The sequence below is a fragment of the Heterodontus francisci genome, chromosome 18, assembly GCF_036365525.1.
Source record: "Heterodontus francisci isolate sHetFra1 chromosome 18, sHetFra1.hap1, whole genome shotgun sequence".
Lineage (NCBI taxonomy): Eukaryota > Metazoa > Chordata > Chondrichthyes > Heterodontiformes > Heterodontidae > Heterodontus > Heterodontus francisci.
In genome coordinates this window covers 60,031,616-60,055,949 of record NC_090388.1, presented here as the reverse complement: position 1 = coordinate 60,055,949, position 24,334 = coordinate 60,031,616, and the positions used below count along the sequence as shown (strand labels likewise).

Here is a 24,334-nt window from a genome sequence, read left to right as displayed (position 1 = left end):
TGCGTGGGTTTCCTCCGGGTGCTCCGGTTTCCTCCCACATGCCAAAGACTTGCAGGTTGATAGGTAAATTGGCCATTAGCAATTGCCCCTAGTATAGGTAGGTGGTAGGGAATATGGGATTACTGTATTTTAGTATAAATGGGTAGTTGTTGGTCAGCACAGACTCGGTGGGCCGAAGGGCCTGTTTCAGTGCTGTATCTCTAAACTAAATTACAGCGCAGTACAGGCCCTTCAGCCCTCAATGTTGCGCCGACCTGTGAAACCATCTGACCTACACTATTCCATTTTCATCCATATGTCTATCCAATGACCACTTAAATGCCCTTAAAGTTGGCGAGTCTACTACTGTTGCAGGCAGGGCGTTCCACGCCCCTACTACTCTCTGAGTAAAGAAACTACCTCTGACATCTGTCCTATATCTATCACCCCTCAACTTAAAGCTATGTCCCCTCGTGTTTGCCATCACCATCCGAGGAAAAAGACTCTTACTATCCACCCTATCTAACCCTCTGATTATCTTATATGTCCCTATTAAGTCACCTCTCCTCCTCCTTCTCTCTAACGAAAACAACCTCAAGTCCCTCAGCCTTTCCTCGTAAGACCTTCCCTCCATACCAGGCAACATCCGAGTAAATCTCCTCTGCACCCTTTCCAAAGCTTCCACATTCTTCCTATAATGCGGTGACCAGAACTGCACGCAATACTCCAGGTGCGGCCGCACCAGAGTTTTGCACAGCTGCAGCATGACCTCGTGGCTCCGAAACTCGATCCCCCTACTAATAAAAGCTAACACACCATATGCCTTCTTAACAGCCCTATTAACCTGGGTGGCAACTTTCAGGGATTTATGTACCTGGACACCAAGATCTCTCTGCTCATCTACACTACCAAGAATCTTCCCATTAGACCAGTACTCTGCATTCCTGTTACTCCTTCCAAAGTGAATCACCTCACACTTTTCCGCATTAAACTCCATTTGCCATCTCTCAGCCCAGCTCTGCAGCCTATCTATGTCCCTCTGTAACCTACAACATCCTTCGGCACTATCCACAACTCCACCGACCTTCGTGTCATCCGCAAATTTACTAACCCATCCTTCTACACCCTCATCCAGGTCATTTATAAAAATGACAAACAGCAGTGGCCCCAAAACAGATCCTTGCGGTACACCACTAGTAACTAAACTCCAGGTTGAACATTTGCCATCAACCACCACCCTCTCTCTTCTTTCAGCTAGCCAATTTCTGATCCAAAGCACTAAATCACCTTCAATCCCATACTTCCGTATTTTCTGCAATAGCCTACCGTGGGGAACCTTATCAAACGCTTTACTGAAATCCATATACACCACATCCACGGCTTTACCCTCATCCATCTGTTTGGTCACCTTCTCAAAAAACTCAATAAGGTTTGTGAGACACGACCTGCCCTTCACAAAACCGTGCTGACTATCTCTAATGAACTTATTCTTTTCAAGATGATTATAAATCCCATCTCTTATAACCTTTTCCAACATTTTACCCACAACCGAAGTAAGGCTCACAGGTCTATAATTACCAGGGCTGTCTCTACTCCCCTTCTTGAACAAGGGGACAACATTTGCTATCCTCCAGTCTTCCGGCACTATTCCTGTCGACAATGACGACATAAAGATCAAGGTCAAAGGCTCTGCAATCTCCTCCCTGGCTTCCCAGAGAATCCTAGGATAAATCCCATCTGGCCCAGGGGACTTATCTATTTTCACACTTTCCAAAATTGCTAACACCTCCTCCTTGTGAACCTCAATCCCATCTAGCCTAGTAGGCTGTATCTCCGTAATCTCCTCGACAACATTTTCTTTCTCTACTGTAAATACTGAAGAAAAATATTCATTTAACGCTTCCCCTATCTCCTCTGATTCCACACACAACTTCCCACTACTATCCTTGATTGGCCCTATTCTAACTCTAGTCATTCTTTTATTCCTGATATACCTATAGAAAGCCTTAGGGTTTTCCTTGATCCTATTCGCCAATGACTTCTCGTGTCCTCTCCTCGCTCTTCTTAGCTCTCCCTTTAGATCCTTCCTGGCTAGCTTGTAACTCTCAAGCGCCCTAACTGAGCCTTCACATCTCATCCTAACATAAGCCTTCTTCTTCCTCTTGACAAGCGCTTCAACTTCTTTAGTAAACCATGGCTCCCTCGCTCGACAACTTCCTCCCTGCCTGACAGGTACATACTTATCAAGGACACGCAGTAGCTGCTCCCTGAATAAGCTCCACATTTCTATTGTGCCCATCCCCTGCAGTTTCCTTCCCCATCCTACGCATCCTAAATCTTGCCTAATCGCATCATAATTTCCTTTCCCCCAGCTATAATTCTTGCCTTGCGGTATATACCTGTCCCTGCCCATCGCTAAGGTAAACCTAACCGAATTGTGATCACTATCACCAAAGTACTCACCTACATCTAAATCTAACATCTGGCCGGGTTCATTACCCAGTACCAAATCCAATGAGGCTGCATGGCATTTTGATGCCTAGAGCTTGACCTAACACCTTCTCCTAACAGTGACCAGCTGATTGGGAGTAAAATAGTCATTGCAGAGGATTTTGAGTGTTACCTAAAGGTATATCACCTTTTACTGTTCACTTGCTGCTGGAGGTTTGAAGAGAACTTTTGAAAAACATCGGGAGATTTTCTGAGACACTGTCAAAACTTCAATACTCTCTCAACATTTATTCTGGAAATTCTCTGAGGACTTCACATAAAAAGCGTGAATGCTGTGCTGCTCTATCTTATAGGAGTCATCAGGAGAAAGTGAGTGCTTGGTCATCAACATCTTGCCAGAGGCCCCCCTTGGTTTGCAGGAGTAATGGGAGGAGATGAGGCCAGGTAAAGCAGCACTAGCTGCTACAGGAGAGTGGGATGGGCGGACTCACTCCCCCGGCAGCTACATCCCTCCATCTCTGGACCTCCTCCATCAGTGCTGTGTCCGAGAACCTGTGCACCCTCTTACTCAGTTCCTGAGCCGTTCTGAAACCTGGAACTGTGTGTCAGCCAGCCTACTCCAGCCCTTCAGTGGAAGCGGGTGCATGGACCCCACATCTACTGCTCCATGAAAATTGTGTCTAACCAGCACTTGCAAAACCTGGAGGTTTCTGATTTAGCACCTCCAGACAAGTTCAAATTATGGTAATCAGCAATTAGGACCAAAATTGTGCACTAAAATCAGACTTATTAACACAGTACTCATTTAGTGCCTGATTCCACCGTTTCACCAAAATAACGTCCAATATGTTATGAGTTCTGACCGAACAGAAGATTGGAGAAGATAGCACCAATAATTATTGAAGCTTCTGTTCCCCCTTAATGTGATTTGGAGAGCACTTTGTTCAAATGTATCAGGTGAATGGTTACTACCACATGGATTTGATATTTATTTGTTGCTGGAATAGCCTTGTTACTTTATTAGAGCTGTGCTGACGGTGAAGTGGAATTTAGTTTTTTGCGAAGGAACTGTTTGTTCTTGCCATTGAAACATCCATTCTGAATATGCATGTGGTTAAATAAACACTTGGCAAATTAAATAAATTCAGTGTCACTAATGTTAGCATTTGAAACTCTGCCAGTGAACAGATTTTATTTTAGCCATTTCTCTCCAATTTGAGCAAATAAACCCAACTGTTCTCATTGAAAAGGAGGAAACCAGTTCATCCAATTGGATAGCCCCTGACACATTTACTGATATGTAGTGCTGTCACTACCTTGCCAGTTCAGACTTGAAGATGCTTTGGGCTACATCCCTTGGTCCAATGCAGCTTTTCCTCAGTTCCCTCAGTAAGAGCTAAGTGTAGCCCAGCCTGTAGCTCAGCAAAAGCACATTATCCAAGCAATGCTGGCCTGGAAACCAATGTCAATCTATTTTTCAGTTTGGATCAAATCTGATTTAAACAGTGTGCTCGCTCAGTGTTATTTATATGTTCACAACTGCATCAAATTGATGCAAAATCTGAACTGGTACGATTCAGGTTATTTTGTCATCTGTTTAGATTTAAATGTGCCAGTCCTGTTTAAAGAAAATGGAATGAAGCATCTGTAATGTGAAGATTCCATTTTGTTTGCTTGCCTCGAGTTTGTGCCAAGGTGTTGACAGCTGGAAATCATTCTCTCAAAGGCAGGTGGGATTTTCCAGCTCTCCATCTACTGCTGTCCAAGCCTTTTGCTCTTTTGACTGTCTTAAAAATGGTCTTATGTTCCACACCCAGCTGTGATCACATATCAAACTTCCTGACAGTCTAACATTGAGCTTGCGTCCAGCTGGCCATTGGAATGCATGTTGTTCTTTGGCGAGCCTATTGTGAGCAAATGTTCTACACCTTGGGAGTCCTGTGGTGAGCACAGATCCTACACAGGGGAACTCTTTCACCTGGTGTACTGCAGCATTTTAAATATTGACGGGATTCAGATTGGGAGAAGCTAAATTTGGGAGACTGGAATTCTGAGGAGGCTGCTTGTCTAGCTGAAACTACTTATCACCAAGTCAGCACCCATTTAAATTCTATTGAGGAAAACAAAATAAGTATCAAATATATTTTTATATAATTGATTATAGATAATTTAAAGTGCAAAATAAAATTCCTAATAGTACATGACTTACCAGCTCCTTGATAAATCTCAACATAAATAAAGATTGTGTGTCGATCATTAATTTAGTTGCTGGAATACATGTCAGTATGGTGGTATTTCAAATCCTTTTGGGTAGTTTAGCGAGATTAGAAGGGTTTCTATCATTCAGTGGTAGTCAGTCCTCATCATAGGCATTACAAAATCCCATTCAAATCACAGATAACTTGGTATTGTGCATAAGGCTGAATTCAAGAGTGTTACATGCACCAGGAATTTTTTCAGAGCTTCTCGTTCTGGCAGTGCAACTTTGATGCAAATGCCAGACTTTTAGCAAGGTTCCAGCTGCGGAGTGGGAGAAGCCCCGAGGAAGTTCCTGGCCATTGTTCATATTAAGGACAGCTTTCATTTTATTGCATTAATAAATTGTTTTATAATGATTATAATAGGGTAGTGCAAAGTACAAACATACCGTGAGGAGACTGCCCTAGCCACTCGTTTGAGTGCACTGTTTGACATTTATATTTCTTGAGGTATTTGGAATTCTTTCTCAAAAGGTCCCAACTTTTTGAAGATAGTGATTTACAAACAATTTTCTGTTTGTCCTCAATGATGTGTTCACCAATTATCTGATTTTAGGTATCCAATAAAACTTTCATGGAATAAAGACAATATCTCATTGCCCAGCCCCATAGCACCGATCTCCTGATATTAATCACCTTCACTCTAAAAATGATTAGGTGCATGTTATTTGTATTGTACTTGTCTTCATTCCTGTGCTTCAGGTACTGCTGTACCGCTCATGTAGGACCAAATGTAGATGCTCTTAGTTTGCTGTCAATTACCAATTATTCAGAAGGAGAGTAGACTTCACTACAGTGGATAATGGAAACCCCAATATATTTAAAAATGTGCAAAACATTGACACAACTACATTACTATGCATACTTTTTCACTTGTTAAAGTCTTCATAACATTCATTAATAAAATGTTCTTTGCTCCTTTCCTGAAATCAGTGATGCAGACTGGCATGGTGGCTGGAGGCAGCCTTCTAATACTTAGTCTCATTGATCATTCTTCTTTCTCCATTTGTGAACTTAGTGTGAGTGATAATGCATTGGCTGGCACCTGTTAATTTGCTATGTACCGGGCACTGGCTCCCTATATAATAAAACCGTATTACCAGTGCTCAGAGCTTGCACACAAACTGCACACAAGGCTCATTCGGGCCCCAGAATTTATTTCAGTATGACCCACACCCAAGCCCCACAATGCAGCTGAAATTTCAGAGCCTCAGACACTCAGGATCCATCACAAACAAATGTTATAATGGGGGACCAGAATAACAATTGTTAGCTCTGTCTTTCCGTTCGTGGCCACCCAACACCTGCTGCTTAACTGTTAAGCCTGAAAACTGATCTTAAGCAGAGGGGTTTAGATTTTCAAACCATTGCTTCATGTTCCTTATCTGAAGGGATCTTGTAAGACCCAATTACCACATTTGTTCATTGAGAAATATACAGTGACACAAATGGCGATGTGACCATCTTACTGATCACCTCCTATACAGCAATTTTATAATTGTTGTTTGTGTTCTTATGGCCTTCAACTGGGCAGAACAGCAATAGAGTTTCATTAACAGGCTGGTTATAAATTTCATCTAAACCAGCGTTTATAAAAGAACATTTCAAATTGCATCTGCAGCCACCATCACTCTGTGGTGTTAAAAACATAATCCAATGCTACAAGTCAGATTTTGCCATAACTTCAATACCATGAGAATCTCAGTTGATGGTATGCAATTTTTTTTTACTAGGCTGTAGTTCATCTAAGGTCTGATCAGGGCGTTAGCATATACAATCCTGGTTTCACAGGACAAAGGCTCAGAAATATGCACACTTGAATAAATCAAACTGTACAGCCAAAGGAATGTTGGGAAACTCCTCACTAAATCTCTCAATTTTATATTCTGATTTACTAACCCACTTTGCTATGTCATCTCTCTGTATATTTGTCTAATTTGTCAGTTTTTTGTAGATTGTCAGCAGTCTGCTGCCTCTATATCGCCACACTGCTCACAACTAGACAGAGGATGTGACTCAGAGACTGAAAGGTAAAGCTTTAGTTGCCTCTGAACCAGTCTAAAGCATGCATTATCCATGAAATGCACATTGTCAGTGGCCCATCTTACTTTTGCTGCATTGTGACAATTTGCTTTCTCCTCTCCTCACTGCATGTTGGGATTCACCTCTGAAGGTGATTCATTACTCATAGTCATAGCATAGCTTCAGCTCTTCACACTCCTGACACAATGTTTTTACCACAGTGACTCAAATAATGTACTTATAACCCTTGTTGACTTGTGCACTGTCATAGTGCTTTTTTGGAACATTCTGTACCTAGTAGGTTCTCTTTGGATATCTGTTCATTTAAATTTTTCAACCAAATAAAGTGTGGAAAAATGTTAAACCTGGTTTAACATTACAACTATGAACAGACTGCCTGATCACCCTGTTACTCCTTTAAAGGATTGGAAGATCACTAATTATGTTAGTGTGTACATGAGCTTTGTAACATGGCACCGTGCCATGCATTGCAGCATGGGCAGCTGAGAATCATACAGCCATTCTGACTTAATTGACAGGTTAGTAAGATTGCATCAAGAATACAGTACCTAGTCGATACCTTCCTCCTATTAACAACCTTAGTGTAATTAACCTACATAACACGGCCACATCCTTTGTCCTGCTTACCAGTTGGTAGTTACCATGTTTGTTCAGCAAGATAAGTAGGAATTGTGGCCTTTATTTTCCTTTAAAAAAAATGCAATATCCACCTTTTGTATGTATTTTTATTTTAGTGTACCAGCAGATTGTTCATGGTAAGTAGAGATAACAGGAGTGTTATTCCATTTAATGTACAATGTATTATCAAGACCACTGAATTATGGTGATTAAATGAGTCAAGCTGTGTTTTATTACATACCATAATGGGATCTTTAATGGTGTTTGGGGGATAAAGTTCAGTGATTCTGTCCATTTTTTAATGAAAACTGAAAATCTGTAGCCTTGACTTTTTTAATATTACCTTTTTAAAGTCCTGGATACACATCAAGATGGTAGAAAGATGTACCAGGTTGGAGGTAGGTATCTGATATTTAGTAGTAAAAGCTAGTTGGGGAAGTCATATAGTTTAGCAACACTGAGGAGTTTGGTATCACTGGGCCCAGGGGTTGCTGCTTGGATTGGAGTCCAAGGGTTGGTTAGTTTTTGGTGGTTCTGAGGTTTTACAGCATGTGGGGTTGGTGGAGGTGTGACTTAACAGGACTGAGGAAGTGGCTGTATATGTATATGTATAGTATGTATAGTGGCTCTTAGGTTTTGCAGTACAGTGGCTGGGGTTCCAGAGATTTGTAGCACATAAGGTCCGGAGTCTGGTGCCATTGGCAAAGAGATATAGGCTATCCTGCTGTTGCCCAAAATGAGAGCCAAAGAATCAAGAGTCACACCTGTTAGATGCCAGACATTCTCAGAGACTGGCCTGAGAGCCTATATGTAGTTTTGACGTTCCTTAAGCATCGTTCTTTTCAAGCAAGTACCGACTTGTTCTGGGTCCCATGACTTCGGAGCCATAAGCAGCCTTCTTTGCTTGGAGGGAGGAATATTGTTAACTATTTCCCAATTTTGTGGCTCCCTTGTGCTCTGTGAATGACCCAGTACTACATCTTCACTAACATGCTCCAGTCCAGCAAAGCATCTTTTCTAAAATTCATTCTTGCAAAGGCCAACATTTATTGCTCATCCTGAGATCCCTTTGATAAGGTGGTGGTGGTGGGCCTTTTTCTTGAACCGATGCAGTCCATGTGGTGAAGGTACTCCTATAATGCAGGGAGCACCAGGATTTTCACCCAGCAATGATAAAGGATCAGCAATATTTGTCCAAGGCAGGATTATGTGTGACTAGGAGGGGAACTTGGAGTTGATGCATTCCAATGCACTTGCTGCTCTTCCTAGGTGATGGAGATTGCAGGTTAGAAAGGTCCTGCAGCGCATCCTGTAGAAAGTACACATTGCAGCTAGAGTACACAGATGGTGAAGGGAGTGAATGTTTAAGCTGGTGGATGAATGCTGATCAAGTGGACTGTTTTATCCTGGATGGTATCCAGATTCTTGAGTGTTGATGCAGCTGCACCCATCTATCACGCTCTTGACTTGTGTCTTATAGGTGGTGAAAAGGTTTTGAGTAGTCAGGAGGTGAACCACTCACCACATAGTACCCAGCTTCTGTCCTGCTCTTGTAGCCATGGCATTTGTGTAGCTAATCCAGTTACGCTTCTGGTCAGTGGTGTGCTTCCTCTCCCTGCACAGGATGTTGATGGTAGTGGATTTGGGGATGGTAATGTCAATGAAAGTCTAGGAGAGGTGATTAAAAAAGACTTCCATTTATATAATGCCTTTCATAACCTCAGGATGTTCCAAAGCACTTTATAGCTCGTGATATCTCAGTCTTGCTACATGCAGGCATGAACTGCTTCATTATCTGAGAAGTTGTGAATAGAGCTGATCATCAGTAAACAGACCATGTTATAATGGAGGGAAGGTAATTGATGAATCAGCTGAAAATAGTTGGGCCTAGGAGGCTGTTGTGAGATGCTCCTGCAATGATTTCCTGGAGCTGAGATGCTAGGTCTCCATAACCATAACCATCTTCCTTGGTGTTAGGTATGACTCCAGCCAGTGGAAAGTATTTCCCTGATCCCCATTGACTTCAGTTTGACTAGGACTCATTTGATGCCACACTCAGTCAAATGCTACCTTGATGTCAAGGGAAGTTGCTCTCACCTCACTTCTAAAATTCTGGTATTATATCCATGTTTGGACTAAGGCTGTAATGAGGTCTGGAGCCAAGTGGTCCAGGCGGAATCCAAACTGTGAGCGTGGTGAGCAAGTTGTTGATGAGTGAGTGCAGCTTGATAATGCTGTTGATGATTGTTTCCATCACTTTGCTTATGATTGAGAGTAGGCTGATAGGATAGTAATTGGCTGGTTTGGATTTGGGTCCTGCTTTTTGTGGACAGGACAGATCTGGGCAATTTTTCACATTGTCAGGTAAATGCCGGTGTTGTAGCTGGACTGGAATGTCCTTGCTAGGGAAGCAGCTCGTTCTAGAGTGCAGATCGTCAGCACTACAGCTAGGATGTTATCAGGGCCTGTAGTCTTTACTGTGTCCAGTACACTCAACTATTTCTTGGTATCACATGGAGTGAATCCAGTTGCCTGAAAACTGGAATTTATGATGGTGGGAATCTTTGGATGCTGAGAAGGCTCAACCCATTCTGTACTTCTAGCTGAAGATGGTTGTGAATGCTTCAGCCTTGTCTTTTGCACTAATATGTTGGGCTGTGCCATCTTTGAGGATGGGAATGTTCATGGAGTTTCTTTCTTCCTCCATTCACAACTGCATGTGGCAGGACTGCAGAGCTTTGACCTGATCTGTTGGTTGTGGAATTGATTAGCTCTGTCTATAGCATGCTGTATCTGTTGTTTAACATGCATGTAGTCCTGTGCTGTAGCTTCACCAGGTTACTGCCTAATTTGCTAGTACACCTGGTACTGCTTCTGGCATGCTCTTCTGTGCTTCTCATTGGATCATGGTTGGTCATCTCGCATGATGGTGATGGAGGAGTGAGAGATTTGAGGTTACAGATTATGGAGGAATACAATTCTTCTGCTGCTGATTAGCCCATAGTGCCTTATGAACTCTCAGTTTTGAGCTGTTAGATCTTTTCATCTATCCCACTTAGCATGTTGGTAGTGCCACATGACACGATGGAGGATATCCTCAGTGTGAAGTTCTGAAGAAGGGTCACTGACTTGAAACATTAACTCTGCTTCTCTCTCCACAGATGCTGCCAGACCTGCTGAGTATTTCCAGCATTTCTTGTTTTTATTTCAGATTTCCAGCATCCGTAGAATTTTGCTTTTATTTTAGTGAAGATTAGCTTGATCTTTGCAAGGACTGTGGGTTGGCCACTCCTTCCAATTCTGTCATTGTTATGACCTTAGAGAGATTGTTAACGTGAAAAATATGAGGTATGAATCCCCAGACCAATTTAACGAATTACACAAGATTTCACGTTTTAAGACTTTTATAATAACAACTAAATTAAAAGAAATCCCCAATTAACTAAATAGTAATTTGTAAGTAGCTGATACCCCAAATTACAAATAAAGATATTTTCTTATTCAAACACTTGAAAACCCTACACCACACTTTTACATTCCACAGTCCTTTTTGATGATGAAATCCTTTGCAGTTAAAAGTCCTAAACTGCTCCCAGTTGCAATGTGTTAGATCTCTTAGACTTTTCAAAAATCAATATTCCCTTCGCTCACTTCTCCGAGCACTTCCGACCTGAACATCTGTGAATAATGTGATTTCCAGTGATCCCATGGGTCCTTTACTCCTCTGCAAGATTTGACTCTCAAAACAAGTTCAAATATTCACAGCCTTTTGCTGTATATTTTCTCTCTCTCTCTCTCCAGCTGGTGTCTTCTCTTACAACTTGCCTTGAGGCTGCACCCTGATGGGTTCTCTTCTTACAGCATGTTTGCCTTCAGAAAGCCTGTTAAATTTAACTGGACTCAAAAGTCCATAGTTTGTTGTTCTGCTCCAAAATGCAGAGACCCAGAAGTCTAGGTTCCCAAAGCCACTCGGGCCTTTCCGTTTTCCCTAGATGTTAACACCTGTCTGGTACACTTCCATTTTCCAAATTACTGACACCTTGTTTTACAACCCATACGCCTAGGAGGGCAAAACCCATTAATCTTCAGGTGTTAGTGATGTAGTCTCTGTTTTTCAGAAGACAATCTTTGATCTGTGTTCCCTGTTGTCCTGGTAATATTTTGCAGAGTGGAGGTGAGGTCACATGACCTTCTGGACTCCCATCTTGACCTTTTAAAAATCACAATTTTTAACACACAGTCATGTTACAAGGTCCATCATTGATAACAGTCATGGACAGAGACACTTACAGGTAAATTGGAGAGTACTAGATCAAGTAGCTTATTCCCTCATGTTGGTTCTTTGACCACTTGCCACAAACCTTGGCATTTTGGGCTTGGGTGTCCTGGGTTTGGCAGCACTGACGAATGATCCTGGAATCTGGTAACACTGGGGTAGGGGTTTGACATTTGTGCAGGACTGGAAGGGCTCCTGAAAACATGCGTAAGGTCCTGGAGTTTGGCAATACTGTGACTAGGCCCAGGATTTGGTCAGATCAGATATAGGTCGTGGATTTTTAGGAGTGCTGGTGTTTGGCAAAATTAGTAGATTCCTTGGATCTGGCAGCAACAGGGAGTTGGGGAGGTGATCCTGGATTTATCAGCATAAAGGGGACGTTTCGCAAAACAGTGGAGAGAGCTGTCATGCTGTGAGCAGCACCAGTGGAATACCAGAGATTGGCGATCCTTGGGATGAGGTCCTCCAAGATACTACATGCAATTTTCCATTATACACTGGTGTCACATAAGGTTATCTCACTGCGTGCCTGGTCAGAAAGTTTAGGCAAGTGTATTAAACTAGTATACCACCTACAGTGCTACAGGAGATCGACTAGTAATAGTAAGAGTGGCAACAGAATGTAACATTTTGAAGACAGGAAGTGCACGTAGTTGTAAGATTTTTAATAAGACATAGATGGGCAAACCTACAGGAAACTAGAATGGCAATGTTTGCATCCAGCAAGTTAAGTCTGTCCTGATCTTGTAATGAAAACTATAGAATACTAAGTGGTATGAAAAACTGCACTGTACTATGGTGTGGCAGGATGTCGTGTTGTGGCTGTAATTCCTTGTGAGTTGAGTGGATGATGTCAGCTGGAGATGGGGTGTACTGAGTGAATGAAATACATTAGGCTGAATTTTAAGAGCCTGCCGCCAATCTTGGCAGCGAGCTCAAAAAAATGAGGGGGCCGTACCACAAAGAGCTGCTGTAATCTCCCGCGTGACAGCTCATTTAAATAGCTGGGGAGGCCTCTTTCCCCCCTCCCCCCAAATCACATGGAGGGGGCGGGCTGTCCGTTGCCGGCAATGGCGTCAGCTGCCTATGCGCAGGCGCTGGCACCATTTTCAAAGGGAAGCCGGCCCTGCCGGCACATTTAAATTTTTAAAAAGTAACCCCCAAAATTAAATAAATAAATTTCTACAGCCCTTTTCCCACCACCCAATAATAATTACAGTAACTATTTGCCTTCCCCACCTCCCCCCCACAAAACACTTAGCTTTTACATTTGACCTTCCACCCCAAAATTGCGCAAAGTTTAAAGTTCAACCCTTCCCACCATCCCCTACACCCATTATATTTATTTGACCCTGTCTCACCCTCCCCGCACTGAAAATCTTACCCCCTCCCCCCTCCCCACCAGTGTGGTGCTGCGTTGTTCTGGACGGGGATTTGAAGGCACGGGAGTGCCGGCTGCCGCGCAAAGATTGCGGCAGATCGCAGGTATGTCTATTTAAATTTATTCATTTTATTGATTTGAATATTTTAATTGAGGCCCTGTCACCCAGCGCCAGGGGCATGCCCTCCCAGCATCGAGGTCCGAGGCGGGCCTCATCCAGAGCTATCTTCAGGCCCCTGCCCCCCCACCATGGAACTCAACACCTAGGGGGGAATAAAATCCAGCCCATTGTTTCTGATACTTAGAAAAAGCTGTTATTACAACTGTAAATTACAATTTTACTTCATAAATTGAAATGGTCATTTAGAAATCTTTGAAGAATTTGTATTATATCCCTGCAGTTTCATAGGTAAGTTCATACAATGTAAGATCAACATTGTCTTTGTTTATGGAACCTATATAAGGGAACTAACCCTGCTGATATTTTTAATTGCATTTAAGTATTTGATTTTAATGACATATTACGGGTATAAGAAAAATTTCATCCTCAGTCTTGTAAGTCTGATGTTGTATTTATAGGTGCACAGTTTCTACAGACTGTACCCTTGCTATCCACTGGCCTCAACATATAATCCACACCCGGCTCTATTTTGTGGCATTATAAAAATTCAGGCAGAACAGTGTTCTGGGCATCCATGATAGGTTGGCGGTGCATGCCCATGATCTTCAACATACCAATTCAGCATTGACACTGAGATTGATCATTGTGGAAAAGGATAAAGCTGAGGGACAGCTGCTTTCCCCCCCCCCCCCCCCCATGTACGGAAAGAAAGGCACACCTCCAGTCTGCTCTCATACACATCCTGGCTTACACTTTCAAAGTGGCATTATCTTCAAGCTAAGGTCTCTCCACCATTTTGGCCTTGGGTGATGTGGAAAGTTTCGACTGAAGAAAATGGGGAGGGAAGAAAATGGACAGCTTCAGCAAAAATATTTTCAAATATCGCACATTAGTGGTTTGATATTGTTGTTACACTTTCAAAAAGTCACATTATTTTGCAGTAAGTTGAGCATCCAAGTATTCTTTTTTGTGTTCTCAAAACACACTAAGCCATCTCTTTCTGACTCAAATAATAAATAAAAACAGAAAATTCTGGAAATACTCAGCAGGTCTGGCAGCATCTGTGGAGAAAGACTCCAACTCAAGTCATTTTATCTGAAACCAAAGAGTGACGTATCTTTAATCATATCACTCATCATTTATTCCCTTTCAGCCCTTGGCTTTATTTGTAAGTCATCCATGGCTCTTTCTGCACACTCAATCTAACGCTCCCTGATTCTGTACCACATTAGCTTCTTTCCAACATCTGTTACTCATTACCAATTACATTGCACTAATTCTGTGTATTAGTTATATAGCTATCAACTAAACAGACATTATACATTCAGAAATTTGTATTAAAATGAAAAATTGATTCAGCAGTATCCAACATAGCAGCCAGATGCAAATAATACAGTTTTCTCAGTTATTCTATTTTCAAAGAGCTTGAAATAGTGTGGTCTTTATCAAATAAATCTTTTTGTAGAGATTAAACCCTTCAAAAAGATTACAAAAGTGCAAGAGCCCATTTGAAAAGAATTAGAACAAATATCACTCTGGAATAGGTTAATTTTAAATCCATCGTTACCATTATTTTAAGAGGAAAGGCATTACTTTTTAGCTAATTTTCTGTTTGAAAGGTTGGTTGACAATCGTTAACCCTTAACATGTGAAAGAACACTAACGCTTGTAATGACAACACTTAACTTTTTGTGATGAGTTTTTTGGGAAATTTGTGGGCAAACACAGCAAGTTCCTAAAAACAAAACTGGGAGAATAAGGGAGAGATACCATTCTCATGAAGCTAATGGTGAAGTGACACAACACGGACAGCAACTTTTGGATTTTCACATTTAACGCACATCTGTTCATCGGCTGAAATTGCTGCATCATTTACCCATAAATAGCAGTGAGCACCATTAGCTGTTAATTGGTGTTTAATTATATTCATATAGTTGACATGAACTGGGGATTTACTTGTGTTCCTATATATAGGAGCAAACAGAAACTGTGGTTGTTGGGATCAGAGGTGCATGTTAGTAATGTATAACCCTGTAAATAGTAGCTTATTAAGTGTATAAAGATTAGGGTCCAGTGTATCTTTCACCACTTGACATTCTGGAATAAAACATTAGCCTTGTCATTATTTTGGTCCAATATCCTTGTAAATTCATAACATGCAACCTCCATATCTCGGACTGAAACTGCATGCTCTATTCACAGTCTTCATAGTTCATTTTAACAACTGGTTATTTATGTTTTGATTAGTTTTATGGTCATATTTAACCTAGTTATAAGCAATTTCTGACAACTTAATTTATATGTGAAATATCACAAATTTACATGATTTGCCTTTTGCATGCAGCAAGGATGGTATTCTGAAAAGTAGCAAAGTTCTGTTTATTTTGCCAGAAATTGTAAGAAGTCCTAGGGGTGGAAAAATGTGGGGAAGAGCAAATTGAAATTCCCTGGTGCTGTACTTTCAGCAAACACCCAGGTGCATGCTAAAAACAAATCCTGTTTAATGTACATTTTTACAGATATCGGTGAGTGATTTCTAGGCACTAGGTCTGATGACATCTTAAATAATCAAAGTAACCTCAAGTGGTTTATAACTATCACCTGAATTTGTAACCAAATAACTGAAGCTCCTCAATGATATCTCACAATTTTGAAAATAATATGCAGTGTTAATTTTTATTGCCTTAGTTTTATTGAGTTTATTATGGGGAACAAAGAAATGGCTGACCAACTAAATGCATACTTTTGGTTCTGTTCTCACAAAGGAGGACACAAATATCATACCAGAAATGTTGGGGAACACAGGGTTTAGTGAGAGAGAGGAACTGAAGGAAATCAGTATTAGTAGAGAAATGGTGTTGGGGAAATTGATGGGATTTAAGGCCAATAAATCCCCAGGGCCTGATGGTCTGCATCCCAGGGTACTGAAGGAAGTGGCCCTAGAAATTGTGGGTGCATTGATGGTCATCTTCCAAGATTCTATCGACTCTGGAACAGTTCGTACAGATTGGAGGGTAGCTAATGTAACCCCATTATTTAAAAAGGGAGGCAGAGAGAAATCAGGGGATTATAGACCAGTCAGCCTGACGTCGGTAGTGGGGAAAATTCTAGAGTCCATTATCAAAGATTTTATAGCAGAGTACTTAGAGAACAGTGGTAGAATTGGGCAGAGTCAGCATGGATTTACGAAAGGGAAATCATGCTTGACAAATCTACTAGAATTCTTCGAGGATGTAACTAGTAGAGTTGATGAGGGGGAGCCAGTGGATGTGGTTTATTTGGACTTTCAGAAGGCTTTCAACAAAGCCCCACATAAGAGATTAGCTTGTAAAATTAAAGCACATGGGATTGGGGGTAATGTATTGCGGTGGATAGAAAATTGGTTGGCAGATAGGAAACAAAAGGTAGGGATAAATGGGTCTTTTTCCGAATGGCAGGCAGTGACTAGTGGGGTACCACAGGGATCGGTGCTAGGACCCCAGCTATTCACAATATATATTAATGATTTAGATGAGGGAACTAAATGTAATATCTCCACATTTGCAGATGGGTGGGAGGGTGAGTTGTGAGGAGGATGCAGAGAGGCTTCAGGGTGATCTGGACAAGTTGATTGAGTGGGTAAATGCATGGCAGATGCAGTATAATATGGATAAATGTCCACTTTGGTAGCAAAAACAGGAAGGCAGATTATTATCTGAATAGCTATTAACTGAGAGAGGGGAATATGCAACAAGACCTGGGTGTTCTTGTACACAACTCGCTGAAGGTAAGCATGCAGGTCCAAAAGGTGGTTAAAAAAAGGCAAATGGTATGTTGGTCTTCATAGCGAGAGGATTGGAGTACAGGAGCAGGGATGTCTTGCTGCAATTATACAGGGCCTTGGTGAGGCCACACCTGGAATATTGTGTGCAGTTTTGGTCTCCTTATCTGAAGAAGGATGTTCCTGCTATAGAGGGAGTGCAGCGAAGGTTTAACAGACTGATTCCTGGGATGGCGGGACTGACTTATGAGGAGAGATTGAGTCGGTTAGGATTATATTTGCTGGAGTTCAGAAGAGTGAGGGGGGATCTCATAGAAACCTATAAAATTCTAACAGGACTTGACAGAGTAGATGCAGGAAGGATGTTCCCGATGGTGGGGGAGTCCAGAACCAGGGGTCATAGTCTAAGGATATGGGGTAAACCATTCAAGACTGAGATGAGGAGAAATTTCTTCACCCGGAGAGTGGTGAACCTGTGGAATTCACTACCACAGAAAGCAGTTGAGGCCAAAACATTGTATGTTTTCAAGAAGGAGTTAGATATAGCTCTTGGGTTTAAAGGGATCAAAGGATATGGGGAGAAAGCAGGTTATTGAGTTGGATGATCAGCCATGATCATAATGAATGGTGGAGCAGGCTCGAAGGGCCGAATGGCCTACTCCTGCTCCTATTTTCTATGTTATTGTCGTCAGTGGCAGTTGTCAGTGAAAATATTATGTTGTTGACATGTGTTGGGATGATCACTTTGAAAGATTAACGATTGTGAAATTTTTAGTGCAAGTACATTGAGAAATTTGCAGTAGATTGGTATCCACATGGTTCAACTGGTTAACACAGTGTTGAACTGAGCCATTTAAATTGGGAAGATCACAGGTTTGAACTTTAGTCTGTAGTGAGTTAGCAAACCTCTGCTAATGTGGTAGTAGAGCTGTTACAATTGGTTTGGATCCTCGAGGGATACTGAGGCAGTATTTGGCCAGGGTTTCTGCTCCTGTTGGCTGTCCAAACACACCTGCTGGAAAGTGGATTCTGGATGAAGACAGTGGCCGGAATTTTATCCTTGGCGGACAGGAGCCGTCCACCAACTGAGAAGTCGGTGGCAAACCCGCCTCCGCCTGGCCTGGGGATCCAATCTGCATTTTGCGGTCCCCAAGCCTTTAGTTGGTCTGAGGCGGGACTTCCACCTCATTGAGGCAGAAAGTCCCACCTAATTGGGCTGCCGGCCATTCAGAGGGCCAGCAGCTCTATGCTCCAGCAGCACCATCAAGAGCGGTGGCCACTTCTGGGACTGCAACCCAGCCATCGCAAAGAAGTTGTCGGGGAGCCCCCGGAATGAAGGTACGTTTTGGTGCCTCACCGGGGGTGATCAGTCGGGACCCAGCGAGGCAAGGGTGGTCGATTGGGGGGGACGGTGGGGGATGTTGGGTGCTGGGGGTGGTTGGGGCAGTGGGGGCAGCCCTCCATCGGGCACAGGATGCCTGATCATGAGGGCCTCCCCGCAAGCTGTCAGAGAGCCGCCTGCTTTTGTCAGGCGGCATCTCTCGGGCCTGGGCCACCTGACCAGCCATGGGTAAAATCCCCGTGGCGGTGGGCAGAGGCCCTTAAGTGGCTGTTAAGTGGCCACTTAAGGGCCTTGATTGGCCTGGGGCGGGGCGGGCCGTTTTTTGCCGCCGCCGCCCCTCTGTGTAAAGTATTGGTGGGAGCGGGTCAGGAGGGTCCTCCTGAGCCTCCCGCTCCATTTTACGTGGCCCCTCCTCCCCCCCGCCTCCGGCCACCTTCCCGCTCTTTGAGGGGGTGTAAAATTACAGCCAGTGTCTGTCTTGGTTGTGATGCATTTGATATTTTAACAGCCTATCAGCACTCGCAGCCTCAGCTCACATGAACAATGATCGCTCGGGAGACGTTGACATAGTGGTAATGTCACTGAACTAGTATTCCAGAGGCCCAGGCTAATGGCCCGGGGACATGGATTCAAATCCTACCACAGCAGCTGGTGGAATTTGAATTAAATTAATTTATAAAATCAATTAATTAATTCAAAAAATCTGGAAGTGAAAGCTAGTCTTAGTAATGGTGCCATTGAAGCATACAAAATTCTTACCGGGCTCGACAAAGTTGATGCAGGAAAGATGTTACCCCTGGCTGGTGTTGGGTCTAGAAACAGGGGACACAGTCTCAGAATAAGAGGTTTAGGACTGAAATGAGAAGGAATTTCTTCACTCAGAGGGTGGTAAACTGGAATTCTCGACCCCAAAGGGCTGTGGAGGCTCAGTCATTGAGTTTGTTCAAGACTGAGATTGGTAGATTTCTAGATATTAGGGATATCATGGGATCTATTCACAAATGTCCTGTGGGGAAGGAAATCTGCCGTTCTTACCTGGTCTGGCAATCATGTGACTCCAGACCCACAGCGATGTGGTTGACTCCAAACTGCCCTCTGAAATGGCCAAGCAAGCCACTCAGTTGTCAAGGGCAATTAGGGTTGGGCAACAAATGCTAGCCTTGCCAGTGACGCCCACATCCCATGAAAGAATAAATTTAAAAAAAAGTGAGGGATAGCCCCTATCCTTGAAACTGTCCCCTAAAATGGGTCACTGGAAGTTCATTTTAACTGTACCCACTTGGCGGAAACTGATGGGCACAAATCGGGTGCCCATTTTACACCCTGCTCAATTTTGCTTTCCACTTATGGTAGGTGTAAACAGGAGAGCTAATCCTATCCTGTCAGTCTCCCACTGGGCAGGTTAGGTTAAAATTACACCAAATGTGTAATTTGGAGAGGAGGGGAGAAAAGGTTTTTAAAAATGAAAAATAATTTACAGTTGATTACTGAGAAGTTTGTTTTCAAGTATCTATTATATCTGGCTTGTTTTTTAACAATGTATTTTTGCTTTGTCAGTGCATATATTTCTTACTACTTCTTTTTAAATTTGCAGTCCTAATGTAGCTCTCCAGCAAGAGCACTCACATTCCACATCAAAATGTGTCCCTCTCAGATGTGTTTCTAAGCCTCCTCCCCATTCCTAGTCATGCCACAGGATGTCCACCACTGGAGAAAGAAACAGGATTCCTCTGGTACTGATGCACTACTGGGAAAGCCCAGAGCTTTCTTACTCTGTTGCTTCACTGCCGAGCCCCGATTACTATTGATGGTGGGAACAAAGGAGAGAATGTTAAGAAACACAACACATGAAGCACAGAGTACTACCTGTCTGGAAGAATTCCTTTGCTGTTTATTTTCCCCTTCCACTCCCCTTGGAGTATGAAAACTAACTCACTTCTGTGAAACAGGGTAGCTAACAGTTGCTTGGTTTTGCCTCTGAAACATAAGTAGGAGAGTGAAAAAAGGGGGCACAAAAAAGGACGAATGGAATTAACTTACACTTGATCGACATCAGTCACTCAGCATCTGTGATCAGCCACAGGAACTGATTTCAATGTGTGTTTCAGTAATTTTGGCAGCATGAGGTGATGCATTTATTTTATAAGTTTAAGTCCAAACCAATGTTTCAGTATATGGTGCACTTACATGTTTGATTTTTTTTTTATTGGATGATCTTTGTTAGGACAATTATTATTTATTATTTGGAGATGATGTTATGATCGTTTTAAAAAAAAAAGGATTTTGGCATAATTAGCATTTCTAGACTACAGTGTTACTATGGCCAGAAATGTGCCACTGTAATTGCACAATGGCGATGGTGACAATTGTGAACTGAGTGTCAGTCACTCTTAACTATTTGCAGTTCTGCTGCTAGAGGTGTGTCTTTGCATTTTTACTTATTAACTTGTTCCTGTATTTAACTTGTTAATGGATGCCATTTTGATTTGTACCTTTTTCATAAAATAGAGTATTAAATGTTGGGGGTAGGTGCTAAATGAAACTGGATTGCTTGATATGCCATAATTTCCAAGCCCATTACTATTATTGTTATTATTGTATGGCCCTTTAGCTTCTGGGTCACAGTATCATTAAACTGGTGCTTTTGTTGTGCAAAAAGCAAGATAGCATAATTTCCAGAATACAGTGTCTTCTAGAGCGATGTGGTTAAATAGGTAACAAACAGTTTTCTAAATTGGGTGCAAGGGCTTGGAACATTTACCTTTGGGTATGAAAGTCTTGAGTGTGATAAATTTTACATCTTGGTAAAATTATCCAAGAGTCCCTACAGACTGTAGTTGATGTATCAATCCTAATTTTGTGTCTAGTTTACTAAATCATCTGGTATATGGAGTTACCCTACAACTTCAGAAAATTAAAGCCAATCCTTGAAATGGATGGAAACTAGCCAGAGAGGGTGTGGTGGATTTCTCCCCATTCTACTGAAGCAGGTCACCATGGATGAGTATTAGTAAGAGTCTGTGGAGAGGTCTGAGGCTGAGCAGACTAGGTGAATAAAGGAACAAATGTGAGGGGCATGGACAGTATAGTAGTTAGAGAAATAATGGTGACGAACACATGGATTATGTTAGCTATTGTTTATTGCCTTTGCCATGATATCAATTTTTCTTCCAGTTTCATAGCTGATCAAGTCCATGCATTAGGGTCACAAGAAATCAAATGTCTCCGTTGTCAGAGATTTTGATTTTCCTGTCATGACAAAGATGATATCTTATGAACCACTGTGCTGCCAGTTTTCTGTCTGACACAGTTCATGGTTTGCATGCTTCACGTCCAGTTGTGTTACAACAGAGTTTTAATTAATTGCTATTTTATATATAATATATTGAATTGGCACCATTTTGTCATTCCTCATTTCTATCAACAAAATTCTGGGAGCACATTGTGTCCGCATCTGTGATGTCACTATGTATTATACATAACCTGTACAAAAGATGCTTTGTGCTGTGTGACGTGAAAGAGACTTCACTCCATTGGTTTGTTTTGATGAAAGACTAATCTCAGCACTGCTATCATAAGGCAATAGAATACATCATACCCAGCTGGTGGAACAGTTACAGTAAAAAAGAGGGCTGTCAGCTTTTCAAGTTTGATGGAACATGAAATTTTTGGCAAACTTCTTTTTTCATTAGTTGACAAAGATGTAAGCTGTTATCAAAGTACATGTGTCACTTGAGCATGATGTCATTGTGCTGAAAAATCAGCAAGACTCTTCTGGGCTTGAAAGGATTTGCTGAACTATTCTTCTTGAAGGTAATACTTTTAAAGAAAGTATTGATAGCTTTATACAGCATAATCTATAACATATTACTATCTGTGACTAAAGCAACAAGCAGCAAACCTATTTAGAAAAAAAGTTGTTTGTATAAAAAATATATAAAAACTGTAGTGAACTAAGGTAAGAAAACTGCTTTGATCCTTTGTGATGTCCAGTTGGAATGTCAGCTCCTATCCACTCCTCACTATTATCTACTGCCTCCAGCCACAGAGATTCCGTATTGTCACCCTGATGTAGCCTTGATTACAAAATAAACCTCAGTTCCAGCACTTTTTTTAAAAAGTAAACTTTAATTGAAATGGTTTCACTTAGTTTCATGCAGACTCTGACACAGTTAAAGTGAGACCTGCTTAGAACTCCTTCAGCTGGGCAGAGTAAGTAATGAATTGCTGGCTGTTCTATTGTTCTGACAAGAGAAAATCTCTATGCTCTTCAGTGTAGTAATTTTGAAAAGAACGCACAATCTGTTGCCTTCAGTTTTTCAATGTTTGCCTTTTTTAAAAACAAAGTAGTTTCTGCTGACTGAATTCAGCTATCTGTATTGCGTAGTAAAATGAGAACAGAGATTGATGTGAACATTATCACTACACCTCTGCTTTCTTTGCTATCCAACTGTCGTTCATTATTACTACAGTTGATCACAATTTTAAATATCATTTGAGCTAATATCCTGTTTCTTTTCTAGTCCATTGGTGTAAACAATGATGAAAATCTATCTTTCTTCTTACTGATGGTTAAAACATCATTTTGAGGATCTTCTCAAATGGGCTGGGCAACTATTGAGTTTGAACAAAACTCAAAGTCTAAACACAATTGAATAAGTGATGTTACTGTATGTGTAAAGAGCAAACTGGATAGCTGGATGCAACTGAAGTTAAAACTGCAAAGGCTATTTTTGTTAAGTCACACCATAAATATTTTTATACTTGAGTTCTATTAAAATATATTAGTGATGTATATTTTTCCATGATGTCCAGCTAGAACGTTTAAATATATATTATCTGTGGCACAGCAGCTGGACACTGCAAAGGATCAAAGTGGCTTAAATAAACCAAGCTGTCAATATAAAAAAAAGATTAGTGCAGTATTAATGTCCTGTCACTTGATGTCACCAGCACATTAGGAAAACACTTTGGGGTACATATTCGTGATTGGTAATTTTAGTCACAGAGAAAAATGTATTTCTATATCGTACTTAAAAAGCACATAAAAGGCATTTAAAGGCAAAACATCAATACTGCACCAGTATTCTTTCCACTTTGACTCTGAATCTAACAATATTGGACTTATGAAAAATTGAGTATTGAAATCTGAGGGACTAGTGACTTCAGAATCCTGGAGATAACAATGGCCATTCATATATTGTTGCTAGTTATTTCTCAGTAAGGTTTAGTTTTAGGATTTCTCTAATTATTGGTCTTGGGCTTTAATGGTTTTGGTTATTTTCTGATCCAAAACTAACTTAGAATCTTCAGTCGGTGTTAACCCCATTTGCTATCCCATACTTTATTTGAGCAGCTAGCCCAAGAGCTATTATTGAAAGTGGATACTTACTGAGAGTGGATTAAAAACAACTGTGTCCCCTTATCTTTCTTCCTCCCCCTTTTCCTTGTCTAGCAGAACTGTTTGAGTTTATATAACAACACTGTGGACATTGTAGCCTGTAAAATACCATTGTATTTAGCTGGAGTAATCTGAGTTCTCAGTGTTAGCAAGGTCATAGACACAAGACAATTGTCTTTCCCACTTCTCCACTGGACAAGTTGATCATCTTCTGGAACAAAGAAAATCAGCAGCTCTAGAAATATTTTCTCATGAGCATAACATTTAAATGTATTTAATGGGAATTCCCATGCAGTCCCGATTTAAGGCATTATGTTGTGTCTGTTGTTTTAGCTTGTTGCCTTGTAGAGTTATGCTCTTGTACCAACAAGCACACAAAATGCTCTTCTTAACCCTAAGACTAAAACTAAGCCTTCCTAACTCTATTTTCACATTGTTGGATTAAAAAGAAACTCCCTGTTCACTTTCAGTAGCAAGTTCTTGTGAACAAGTACATTTTGCCTATATAAAGGCAGGATATTAATGCTTTGTTTTCTAGATATCTGTGTCTTTGCTTGCTGTTGCTTTAGGATTACGTATTGAGTCTGGGTCAAAAAAATCCCTATATATAGCACACAACCAGTGGGGTTTATAATATACGCATCGCTGCCTTATGAAAACAGCACCACAAACACCAACTGCTCAAGATGCCACACACCAAGCCT

The 24,334-nt window shown here is 41.5% G+C and overlaps 1 protein-coding gene across 1 annotated transcript in view; it reads left to right on the top strand.

Annotated features, from left to right (window-relative positions):
- bicd1a (bicaudal D homolog 1a) overlaps nt 1-21,012 on the top strand; it is a 298,487-nt gene extending 277,475 nt beyond the window's left edge. Inside the window, exons 8-9 of the mRNA XM_068050823.1 lie at nt 6,633-6,718; nt 19,824-21,012. Coding sequence (XP_067906924.1) covers nt 6,633-6,718; nt 19,824-19,914 — 177 coding nt within the window. The 3' untranslated portion in view covers nt 19,915-21,012. The remainder of the gene's footprint in view (nt 1-6,632; nt 6,719-19,823) is intronic.
- Nucleotides 21,013-24,334: the final 3,322 nt, after the last annotated feature.